General features: G+C 43.5%; 1 protein-coding gene across 1 annotated transcript; it reads right to left on the bottom strand.

Moving 5' to 3' along the window:
• Window positions 1–1,849: 1,849 nt before the first annotated feature.
• e2f8 (E2F transcription factor 8) lies at window positions 1,850–10,906 on the bottom strand. The gene is made up of 13 exons (XM_080458271.1): window positions 10,716–10,906; window positions 9,259–9,522; window positions 9,020–9,170; window positions 8,588–8,893; window positions 7,968–8,129; window positions 7,662–7,799; window positions 7,362–7,577; window positions 7,175–7,256; window positions 5,915–6,371; window positions 4,800–5,066; window positions 4,582–4,711; window positions 3,358–3,689; window positions 1,850–2,488 (listed from the first exon to the last, which is right to left on the bottom strand). Exons 2-13 carry the CDS (start codon window positions 9,430–9,432, stop codon window positions 2,321–2,323), a joined length of 2,583 nt encoding a protein of 860 aa, XP_080314397.1. The 5' UTR covers window positions 9,433–9,522; window positions 10,716–10,906; the 3' UTR covers window positions 1,850–2,320.
• Between the last annotated feature and the right edge of the window lie 1,529 nt (window positions 10,907–12,435).

The following is a 12,435-nucleotide window of genomic DNA, read 5'->3' as shown; positions in this document are numbered from 1 at the left end:
AACCCGAACCATCGCCGAACAGCTGCGTCCATCCGCGCGGCATAAATGGAGGGCGGATGTGAACAAGTGGCGGCTTCATCATCGGGAGAACAAAAGTCACTGCGACAGGTCGTGGTAGTTGGAAATACCATATTATCATTTACTTTTGAATAAATAATACAAATACAATCGATGAAGCTTCAGTGAGTTGAAGTTCTGTTAGCATGAGCTATGTTGTCACTTCAGCGATTACTATTTCACTAAACTCCTGTTTATAGAGGGGGAAGAAGGACTACCCTAGTCCTACTCACAGCAACATGAAAGATGTCGTATTGTAAGTAATATCAATATTAGCCTGTTTGAATTGGTGTTGGATTCAGGCTCATTAAATAATCATTTGGGCCCCAAAGATTAATCAGCTGGTCGAATTAATCTGCCGATTAGTCATTTGAGATCAATCAATAATTGGCCTCTGTTCACATTTATTTTTCACTAATAACATGGAGGGATTATGGTGTTTTACTGATGTCCTTGTGTTACGTATCCAGTAGGAGGCGCTCCTGTCACGCTCCACAACAGAGTGAAGTGAAGGGTGGGGCCATATTTACACGTACCCAGGTTTTTACAAAAACGGACATTTCCCCTCTACATTGACAAAAACAATCTTCATCGACATGGACCCGCACATACACCTGGTTAGGAGCCGCTATGAGCAGCCAGACCTGTAGGGGGCAGTGTAACGAGAAGCCTGAAGCCTTGATGGCCAATCAGAGAACGAAGTGTTTTTCAAATACCCGGGTACTTGTAAGCGTGGCCTGAAAAGCCCAGGGCGCATTTACTGAACGGAGCAGTTCAGTCAATACATAAACAATAAGTTTCCCACGCCGCGCATCCTCGTGTCGTTCACGCTTGACCGATGTTTGCTCGTTCCCGCCGCCGCCACATTGACCGAACGTCGCCACCTTCGATGTGGAACATCATTACTAATCAACGTATTTTTGTTTTCATGATGCTTCCTGGTGGAAAATACGGTGAAAAGTCATCCAGTTCTTTCCAGGTAGTGATGTGACCTGCAGAACTGAAACCTGCTGCACCGAATGTTTGACAGCTTTTCCTCCAACCAGCTGACGGAGCTTCAGCTAAACGTAATGAGTCGTTTCAATCCAGTGTAATGAGCACAAAACTAAAACAAGCCTAACGGAGATAAAGAACAGTTACTTGTGCAGCAGTTGGGAGGCTGTAGCCTCACGAGCTCCAACAACCAGAGAAACTCTTGGACGCTGCGGTAAATGAGGTTCATTTGACGAGTTTCCGGAACAGCTGACATGTTTGGAGAATCTCAGGCCACATCCACACGAGCCAAAACCACCTTCTTTCTCCTCGGGGTTCTCCAAAAAGAATTCTGTCCACGCCTCACTATGAACGCGGCACGATTACGTCATCTTTTTTCCGCTGATGACGTCTTTGCTGTCCACACCTCGGGTTGTGAACGGCACACGGCTGGGTTTTACAATCTCCCCACTCTGGGACGCTCGTTCAAAAACCCCATTTTCGCTCTTCTAAAACGTCGCCTCGTGTGGACGATCGGCCAAAAACTGCTCGTTTAGGTGAACCTGTGTGCTCGTGTGGACGGCCCCTAAATTAGATTAAAAATACCTTAGAAATGTCAAATGTTATTTTACTTTTTCTCCAAATGCTAAATTCTTTTCTCTTTAGACTGGAGGAATTCTGCTGATTCAACACTTGCAGATTATTTCTTTGGTCCATTTATGACGAGTCAATAAAATAAACCTCAATTCAAGGTTAAACCTCCTTCCTCTGGTCGTTGGTCAATATGTGACCTTCATCTGAAAAGAAACGTGACGTTCTTAAAAAAATGTTAAAAATTTATTTAGCATTTTTACATTTAACATTGGAAACAATATTCTTATAAATTAGGTTCAACAGTTTGTCAACTTGACACTGCGTCACAAATATTCACATATTCTTAACAATTCCACTGTGTGTGTGTGTGTGTGTGTGTGTGTGTGTGTGTGTGTAACAGTTTACATTCACAAATAGGCAAATGTGATCTCATTACATTTTACAATCGCACAGAGGTGAATTTGACTCATATTGGTGATTAAAAATGTGGATTTCTCATTCACATTAGCAAAAAAAATAAAATAAAAAATAAAAGTCTGTCTGGGGAAGAAGCAGAATTAGTCAAACTGATCAGTCACTAGTGTTGCTGAGCGGCGCGACTGAACGCAGGGCGGCCGTGAAACGTTCCGAGGTAATCGATACTGGGAAATGTTGGAGAAAGAGACAGTGCACCCCCTTTAACGCCACGAGGTTTTCCTCAGGACTCCCCGGCGTTGACGTCCAGTTTTCTCTGAGGGACGTAAACAGTCTTGGCGGCCTGGTGTCCACCGGTGGTTACCACGGCAGCCAGCGGCGAGAGGGACACCGGCGTGTGGAAGAAGCTGTGCGGGGGAAGTCCCGCCCCTTTGGGGGTCGTCATCAACGGCTGGGGGGGGAGAGGAACCGTTCAGTCACGCCACATCCTCATTCTTCAAGCAAGTCATCAAAACAGCCGTTTTTATACGACCAGTGGAAATGTTCTGAGTTTATTCCTTAATTTGTTCGTTTGTCCAAATACAATAGTAATAAATTGTATTTTAGACCAATATTACATAATGAAATCATTTTAAAGTGTGACACTTATATTAGAATATATATTTAAACACAAAAAATGTCACGTGATGGATTTATGGAAACTGTTAAGACTGACTTCAGGTCTCGACGGGAACATTTTACAATATTTAACACGTTTCTGTAGTGTAGAAAAAAATAACGATACCACTGTTTGAGTGATTATGAGAACTTTTTAAACTATAATTTGTCATAACTTTGAGAAACTATTATTTTTTAAATATCAAATTATGCTTGAAATGAATGAAATAAATAATAATAAAAGAATAATTTCACAAACTATACCCAGGCTACACATTCTCAAGTGTACAGAGCAACTATTCAATCCTGCATTTAGTGATTCTTAGTAACTTTTTTTATTTGGTAGAAGTATGTAAAGTAACTAGCCCAATTAAAGGTTAACTAAAAGAAAATGAGTGATATTAGTGATTTTTCTTCAGTAAACTATAGAGGGCAGCTGTTTTTTTATTCTTTAGTTTTAAGACGTGCTGACTGACACTCTGGACCTGCAGGTTAAACCAAGTGGCCGCCATTAAAATAAGCAAACATTAAAAACGAACTATTCTACGAGGAAATCGTCTCACGGTATGTAAAGAGGTCAAAGGTCGCCATTCTCCTGTACGAGTGTGAAACAGACGGGGCGTTTAAATAAATATTCACGACCATTAAATCAACTGAATTCACCTGTTGCACGCTGATGAGTGCGAGCGGCTGCGGTGACGCCGCCGCCTGCTGCAGCAGCGGCACCGGCGACACGGGTTTGATGAACACCATGCCCCTCTGATGCAGGCTCAGCGGGCTCGCCAGGCCGCCGCAGCGCTCCGGCGTCTGCGGGGCGGCGAAGGCGGCGGCGGCCGGGTTGGAGATCAGGCCCAGGTTCTGCAGGGTGAAGTTGAGGATGGCGGGGCTGGGGCTGTGGAGGCGGTGGGCCTGCTGGGCGGCGTGCGGGGAGGCGGTGGGTCTGTGAAGGCGGAGGCCGGTGGGGGTCATTTCCTGAGCGAGGCCTGGCCGGGAGCCTGAAGGCAAAGAGAGCAGGTTAATCACCTGAGATACTATTCAAAGTTTTTTTTAAACGATATTTAGGAGTAGCTCGGGAAGTTCCCACTTCCCGGTCGGGACAATGTGCCCAAGATGGGAAGTTCCCAGTAGAAAGTTGCTCAATACAGCAGCATCAGTATGTCAATATGAGAAATAGTCCATCAGGCTGATGCCCGCTGGTTATTCTAACATTATTTTAAACTATTTTAAAGTTTGTTTCAGGAGCATTAATCCGGCCCATATAGTTTAAACAAACAAACAAACAAACAAACAACAGAAATTCCTTAATGACCAGACCTCAGACTACAAGTTAAAAAGCCAAAGCTTATATGATCTCATGTTATTTCATCTAATCATGTTGCTTGTCAGATCGTTTTTATTGCAGCTTTCCTGGGTTTTCAAATTCCTCTGCAGATTACGAGCAGCGACTTATGAATAAGAATAATAAGAATACTAGCTTATTATCTAATATGTCTTATCTTCTACAAGTTGTTTTACAACTTTTTAACTATTGTCACATTTTGTTTGACGTCGTTGATGCTTTTATGTTGAAGGTATTTTTGTCAAAGCACCTTGTAAACCTAAAAGTGCAGTATGAATAAAGCCGATGGTATTATTGTTAGGACATTATAATTAGAATACGGATTATGAACGGTGGGACTTGTTGGCATGTAAAACTTTCCATGGTTACCAGCTGCATTAATGCACCATAATATAATCCCAAATCAGTCAAACACTATTGAACATGAAACCAAATAGGTTGTAGAAAGTATTTACATTTTGATATAAGTGAAGGAGTAAATTATGGTTTGAGCAAACATAAAAGGTTCCATCCTCATATCTACAGAAGCGTGTCTGATCGCTGCCGACCTGCGGTGGGAGTTTGGTAGATGTTTGAAGGCGAAGCCTTGCTGCTTTCTGCCGCTGAACCCTGAACTTCTTTATAGGCGATGAAGGACTGCTGCGAGATGGGGATCAAATATCCTGCCGGCACCAACGTCTGGACGTGAAGAGGAGGAAAAACCAACACGGGCGTTAAATCAAATCACACTGAAGTCATTAATCTCCCGTTGAGTCCAGGTCTTCACCTCGGCGTGAAGTTGTCCGGACGCCAGCGGCGGCGCGGCTCTGATGGGCGTCAAACCCGCCTCGCCGTCGGAGTTCGCCGCCTTGTCCTCTTTGTCCAGCAGGACCTCCAGACTGCCCTCCAGTGGTTGACTGGCCGCGCCGCCGGGCGTGTTGACAAACTCCGGGTCGAGGTGGAGGGCGCGGGGAGACGGCCGGCTCGTGAGATCGCCGCCGCGCCGGGACTTCAGCCGGGCCTGCAGGATCTCGCACAGCTTCGGGGAGGCGTCCTAGAAAAAGAGCCACAGGGAAGAACAGGGGAGGTTAAAAACATCTGGTTTTAGAAGAGAAACTGCAGAGAACAGAGGTTAGACACCGTCACTTTAACAGGAACCACATATTGAGTCTCACATCAACAAAGTTGGTCTTCTTTTACCTGCGAACCAGGGCGACGCTGCAGGTGTGACATTCAAAAAGCCGCAGTGAGCAAACGGACAGGAAAGATATTCTCCCATATTTCATTTTAATCTCATTTTAAATAATCATTGTGACATTAAAAAGCTTTTCACTCTTTATTGTTACTGATGTTTTCCCCCTCGTGTCTTTAAAACTAAGGCAGTAACAGTAAAGGTGCATTGCGCTTCTGATAAAAACACATTTTTTGCAGGACATTCGCATCACGTAGTCGTTAAGAAAATCAAAACAGGACAGTAGAAGTTACTTCTTCTTAAAGACAAAGTTTACATTTCAGCCAATTGAGTGATTTTTTGTGACTAAAACTTGTAAAACACGGCGACATTTAGCTTAGCTGACACTTCCCAATCGATTTTTATTTTATATAACTAATATTTGCTTGTTTTGTTTTTTCTTACGACCAAATCTAGAAAGTAACAAATGATCAAAAAAATACATGTAAAAAATATTCTTGAGCAAAACCTGAGTGTTTTATTCAAAAATATTTGAAGACGAGTCCTCTAAAGAGTCTCTCCTCTTTTCTATTTTCCACAACCCTCAAACTTCAATCAGATCGCTGCCATGTTTCAGTCTCTTTCAGCCTGAAGTTCTGATTTTACGCAATGTTTTTGTTTTGTTTTTTAAAAGTTTGACGAAATGTGCCAGAAGCGGTTTATTTTGGTACCTTAAAGTCGGGGTGGACCCTCTTGGTTTTGGAGGGGCTGCTGTCCGACGCCGAGTCCGAACGTAGCCGTTTGCCCGCCGAGGGACTGGCGTCCGAGGAGCTCTTGGCCGCAGGCTGACCGCCCGGGCTCCGCCCACTCTTCTCCTCGAAGGTCATGGAGCGCACGGCCAGGCTGGTGGGCTGCGGCTTGGCCAGAGGGTTGGGCCTGAGCGAGGGGTACAGGTACACGGGGCAGGGCCCGTTGCCCCGCTGCCGGGGCAGCAGGACGGGGATCAGGGGGGAACACTGTGCAGGGATGTAGGCCAGGGGGGGGGCGGGCCGCACCTCCACGGGGGTCCGGTGGACGGGGTGTAGGACAGTGGCGTTGACTCCAGACTCAGGTGTCGGGGTTTGTAACGGCGTGGAGGCGGCCGGTAGCAGCGTCACAGCAGCGGGTTTCACCCCCACAGCTTTGGTCCTGCCACAGGAGGATTTATTAGATTTATATTCGTCTTAAAAAAACATCCCTGCAAACGGAGCCACTAGATAACCAACGCCTCAAATGAATTCAATACATCAAATTGGTCTACCGAGTGTTTCCAAGGCAGATTACATTTCATTTTAAAGACGTTGTGAAACAACGTGTGAGTCGTATTTCATTTGTGAATTTCCCTCAAACGTCAAATTGATTCAACTTCTTCAGCAGCCAATCGCACTGAATGTGTGTTACACACGAGCTGAACTGATATCTGAAGCTGTCGTCAGCGTGAAGCATGAGCGTCACAGTGGTGGGGGAGGGGCTTAGAATCAACTAAAACATTCAGACATGAAGAGAAGAGGAGCGAATTTTAAGTTAAAACAATAGATAAGGATTTAAAAACAAACAACAACAATTTGGTTCAAATCAAAAGATAAACTGACATCCAGACATCATGGATCAAAAGTGTGGGAATGTCATCTCAACTTAATTTCAATTCAATTCAACTTTATTTATAAAGCACCAAAAACAACAAAGTCCTTTCAGGGCCCTCTTACAGAGAAGCAACATTAGCAACAGTGGAAAGGAAAACAAATTCCCGTTTTTACAGGAAGAGAACTTTTCAGAACAAATCTCTCCGGTGGCAACTTCCTGCTAAGTCTTCTTCTTCTTTTTTAATGTATCATTGATCAACAACTTCATTAAAACTTCAGATGGACTTGATCTATACGCTTCACAAAGAGACACGACGGTTCCACCGACAGGAAAACAACCAGCTTATGATCAATTCATCTTAAACTTACGTCGCCTCCTGGTCGAGTTCAATCTGACAAATAGCAGCGAGTTGGGCCATTTTGTTCGGGAAGTCAACATTCGACGAGTCACCTGAAGACAAAGAAGCAAAGCGGGTAAATATATCAAACATTTTGTTATAGAGTTGAAAAAATCCTCGCCCACGCGGGGCGGCGTGGCGTGGCGCGGCGGACTCACCGGTGGCGCTCCTGACGGGGCTGCTGGGCGCAGAGTTGATCTTGCGCCGGTCGTCCTGGATGCTCTTGGCGAGCTTGATGAGGGAGGCGTGCCGAGTGAAGCTGCGTTTGTTGGTGGGGGATGAAAAGAGGTTTTTGGCACAGTTGTCAGCAGACGAACGGGACTCCAGCACACCTTTCCTCTTGGACGCGCAGCTGGAAGCGGCGTTCTCCACGTCTGAAACACCAAATGGAGGATTAACGGGAGAAACGGATTAAAAGGCCCAATAATGTGTAAAAGTTAGAGGAGGTTTGGTGATACCTTTCACTTGTAGGAACTCTTCAGGGCCGACCCATTTGAAAGCCGGTTTCCTTCCCCTGAGCTCGTTCACATGGACTTTCTCAATCAGCTTCAGGCTTCGCAGCACGTTGGCTATATCATACAAGCGCCGCACTTTAGCTGCCAAAACAATGAAAAAAAGCCAAATTATTACTGTGAAATACAGGAACAAAAACCACTACACATGCATTTTAATACCTTTTCTCTGTATATCAACTGAAGTGGACTGTGGCCACATTGTAATAGAAAGTCACTTTAAATCTTTCATTTGATTTGTTTCACACTCACTCTTGTACTTGTTCTTGTCCTGACAGGCATCTTGATCTTCTCCGATCAGGATCTTTGCGGCCACGTCCAGACTGATCACACGAGGGTTCGAGACGAGAAAGAGCATGATGAACTTCTGGCTCATCACCCGCAGGGATTTGTCCTTCCTACTGTTAACAGAGGCTGGACAGAGAAAGAGACGGGATTAACACCTGCCAAGGTTTCTATAATTCTATAATTCAATAACAACATTCTTTTTAATCAATCCGTTTTGGAACTCGACGGGACATTCACAAAGGACCGCTTTGTAGCAGCTGGAACTGTAACGATGCTCTCCTGTGAGGAATTTACACATTTAAACACGTGTGTTGGGTTAATAAGCGACTCTGAATTGTCCCTTTGTATTTGTTTGTCCTGTGATAAACTGGCGACCTCTGCCATGTTGACTCTGCCTGGAACCATTGTCACCTGGGAGCAGCTCCAGCCCGCCCACAAACACAACTTCAACAAGGTTTCAAAATAAGTGGACGGACCGGTTTGAGAATCCACATCTAAAATGCGAATGTGGTTATTTTGGGAGGGGAAAATACAAAATAGGACGACGTTCCAACCTAAAAAATGATGCTCCAGGAGACTCTCACCTGCTTTGAACTCCACTCCTGGGAGCTCCACGAAGAAGAGCTCTTTCTGCCCCGGTTCCTCGCCGTCCGCCTCCCTCACCGCCACCGGCTCGTTCTCCTTCCAGCTGAATTCGAGGGCTTTCTCGGCACACCGCTGCTGGATCTGCTCGCCGTACTTCTGCTCCTCGCCCACCCGCTTCAGAATGGCCAGCGTCTGGGCCAGCTTGGAGCGACCGTGCCAGCTGTAGCGGTTTTTCGCCGAGCGGCTCACCATGTGGAGACTCTCCAGCACGTTCATGATGTCGTAGATACGCCGGCGCTCCACGCCTGCGCAGGTCGGACGTGAAACAGCAACAAGAAAGTGGACAAAATGAACAATTGCACAACTGTAAAAGGAAATGATCAGAATTACACATATGAACTGTGAGCTACAGAGAGAACGAGAGAACATACTGAGCTCAGTGGCAACATCATCCAGGCAGATATCATTGTTGGCGTTGGGGTCTGGATAATCTGGGTAGCGAGCGAGGAATTTATGGCAAAGCAACCCCAGACTCTTCTCTTTTCTGCTTATCTTCTCAGAATCCTCTCCGTTCTCAAGTTCCTAAAGAAAAACAGAGAGGAAATACCCTTTAAAAGCCAGATAAATCAGCAGGTGTTACAGTCAGTAGGTGTGTTGTTATACGTCATACCTGTAAAGGGTCGAGACCAACCCGCACGTCACCGTCGAGAAGGACCAGCTCCTTTTCTCGGTTCCTGATCTCAGGACTAGCAGCACTGATGAGCATTTTGAGGTTGGAGGTCGGAGTCCAGGGATCAACAGAGCCCCCTTCTCTTCCTTTTTTAGGCGTAGTGAGGGGACCCATGGTCAGCCGGGTCACAAGTCAGACTGCACACGAGTCACTTGATTTCTTCGGAGTATTCACCAGAACGTGGACTGGAGCAAACACGACATCCTAGACATGTAAAAAAAATAATAAAATAAAAAAAAAGGAGAGAGAATGGAGATTTAAGACACACCCCAAAATGTGTGATTTGTATTTCTATCTGTGTTTTTACCACGAAAAACACAGCATGTAAAATAACGCCTCACACCTTCAAAAAAGTTAAATATCAGGGTGAGTCAGATAGCAATTTCTAAAAGGTAAATAACGTGAATTTATAGATATGTGAGTGAATATCGAATGGAAATTGTTAGAATTTAAATCTTTATCTATTAGAGGATCAATACTAAAACACATAATTAACTGGGCACAAAATAAAGATTTTAAGTTGGCAAATGGCTTCATTCGGAGAGAAATTGTGCAGATAAACTGTTAGAAGCAGCTATCAGTATCATGTATAATGGTAATTTTTTATTTAACTTATAAGATTACCTTCTTATATTTTCTGATGATATATTCGTGAACATTTTCAAAAAGTTTCATGCAAAATCAACGCAGAAATTTGAACGTTTTCACCCGCTTTTTCCGTGCAACTTACCTGCCATCAATTATCAAAAATACTAGTTTTAAAGAAACTAATATTCCCCATGATTAAATCCTTTTTTAAAAATTATTATTTCAAAAATGAATCAAAACGCCAGACGTAATCTTGGCGGTAACTGACGTGTCTTCCGTCGAATCGCGGGGTTCAACGGACGCGGCGGTCCCGCCCTTTTTGGGTAAATCAGCCAATGAGAGCGCGGCGCCTGTCGGCGAACAGGAAGTGAAGAGCGTCCCGCGCAGGTAAACTGTTTTTGAAATCCTTGGCGGGGAACTCGATCCCGATAACAGCGGCGGATAAATCTCACTTTAACACATGTGTGGCAAATATATAGCCATCGTTCGCATCACAGGGGACCAGATGAAGTGTTTTAGAAGCTGATTATGGTTGAAAACGCTTCACTTTAAGTGTTTGTTGCCACGTAAGAGGCGCAGAGAAGAGCCCCGTCTGATTAAATGCTGCAAAACCAGTAAATCCAGTCAGTTTTTAGCCATCAAACATATTATGCTTTCAATAAACAACTCAAAATTAGATTGCACCATAATAATAAAGGTAAATATACGAAAATACCGCCACGTACACCCGCTTCGTGTAATAGAGATACTCTCATGTTGTTCCTCTTTTGAAGTAAATGTGATTTTAAAAAAAGAAAAAGCTTACTCACCCAAATTCACAACAAAGTAAAACACTCATTCAGACGAAACTTTCCATATTCGCGGCAAAGTGCAGTAGATTAAAGCCACATTTATTCCAAGACGATAAGGCGCCCAGCGGTGGATTAAAGCTTCTGATTTCCCAAATCAGAGCGAATCGATGAAACTGGGAAACTTAAAATGTAAATGAAGAAATTAAAAGAAAAAAAACTCGTGTCTCACGCTAACCTCGCGGGAAAGCCGAAGCGTCTCAGTTAACTTTACTCCAGTTGTGAAAAGTTTTTTCCCCCAGTTGTGTGAATGAATGCAGCGGCGACGGCGTTTGGGCCCGCCCATCACGCGCATGCGTGCTGACGTCAAGGTATACCCCCCCCCCCCCCCCCCAACAACGCAGTACCCCGCAGGGCAAGTTTGTTTAGTAATGAAATATGAGTGGTGTATCTGCAGACATCCAGGATTATTTATCTTTCCTGTTTGTTGTTTGATGACCTTCTGGGTAAAAAAAAGAAGAGAAATAAAATATGCAAAAACATTAAAAAAAGAGAGAATTCAACAAGACATCAAGGAGGACAAGCACTTCAGTGTTTTACTTTTTACTTCAGAGGTGAGCTGTTGTGTTTTCTTTGAGAAAAGTTTGACTGATATTCATTATGAAATGTTACACCTGCAAAGGAAAACTGAACAGAAAAATGTCAAATGTTTATATTTCATATACACGACTTCGATATATTTGGATTTTGGGTGACATTTATGGACAACACCAAAAGTGCATGCTCCAGTGATGCTATAGCAGTAGAAGCATGCCGTGGTGAATTCCTCATCTCAAACTATTTCTTGAAACAAAATCCAGAGACAGTGGAGGGACACAACAAAACAAAAAAACGTCAATAACTTGTCGTGTGTCTTTGAACATCAGTTCCAGCTTGACGACGTCTCCCGCTGTGCCGAGGCGTCTCACTCTTCTTGAACTCTACTGGGTTACAAGTTTCTACACGGCAACTCAACTGATCCCAGAGGTTTTTTTCAGGATTGATAAAACATTAATTAAGTTATTCAGATAGAAGGGCTTGTCGCTGTACCATTCACAGTGTAAGTTAGTATTGACGACTGTTCACCTGCTCACCCTGAAACTCATCTGGTGACGACAATCACTCCAACAGAGTGAATGGAAAGTAATTTTCTGTTTTTGTGGCTATGTTGGTAAACCTTCATTTTCTATTGTGACTGCTTAAAAGAGGTGATGAATACTTGTGGTGTGCAATACTGCAAGATTTGGTATCGATCCGATACTTCTAAATACAGGGTCAGTATCACCGATGCCAATATTTTTTAATATTCAAGGTAATGCATCATCAAATTGATAAATCTGAAATAATTTTCATGACCTTTTTAATGTTCTTTTACCTCCTACAGGACTACCCCCCCATGTGTTTTTCTTCTTTTTTCTTTTTTCTCTTTTCTTTTTATTATCACTTCATTTCCTGTACTTTTTACATTTGTATTTGTTGTGCGTGGGCTTATGCATGTGTTTATTATTATTATTATTATTATTATTATTATTATTATTATTATTATTATTATGTACTGTTGTTGTTATAATTCCATTTTAATACTTTATTCATTATGATTTCTATTGTTTTTCTGATTCTGCTGTTAATTTATTGTCGTTGATTGTTTTACCCAAAGTCTTTCTGTTGGGCCACAAATAATATAAGAAAAATGACCAAAGAA

This window comes from Lipophrys pholis, assembly GCF_963383615.2.
Source record: "Lipophrys pholis genome assembly, chromosome: 2".
NCBI lineage: Eukaryota > Metazoa > Chordata > Actinopteri > Blenniiformes > Blenniidae > Lipophrys > Lipophrys pholis.
The sequence above is the reverse complement of the archived record's forward strand: the minus strand, read 5'-3'. Positions and strand labels throughout refer to the sequence as shown.

Excerpts from the sequence above, each read along its gene's own strand:
- e2f8 (XM_080458271.1), bottom strand. The coding sequence starts at position 9,432 with ATGGGTCCCCTCACTACGCCTAAAAAAGGAAGAGAAGGGGGCTCTGTT. Across the intron at positions 7,578-7,661 it reads AGAGTTCCTACAAGTGAAAG|ACGTGGAGAACGCCGCTTCC; the intron begins GTATCACCAAAC and ends TTGGTGTTTCAG. Across the intron at positions 7,257-7,361 it reads CCCCGTCAGGAGCGCCACCG|GTGACTCGTCGAATGTTGAC; the intron begins GTGAGTCCGCCG and ends CTTTGTCTTCAG.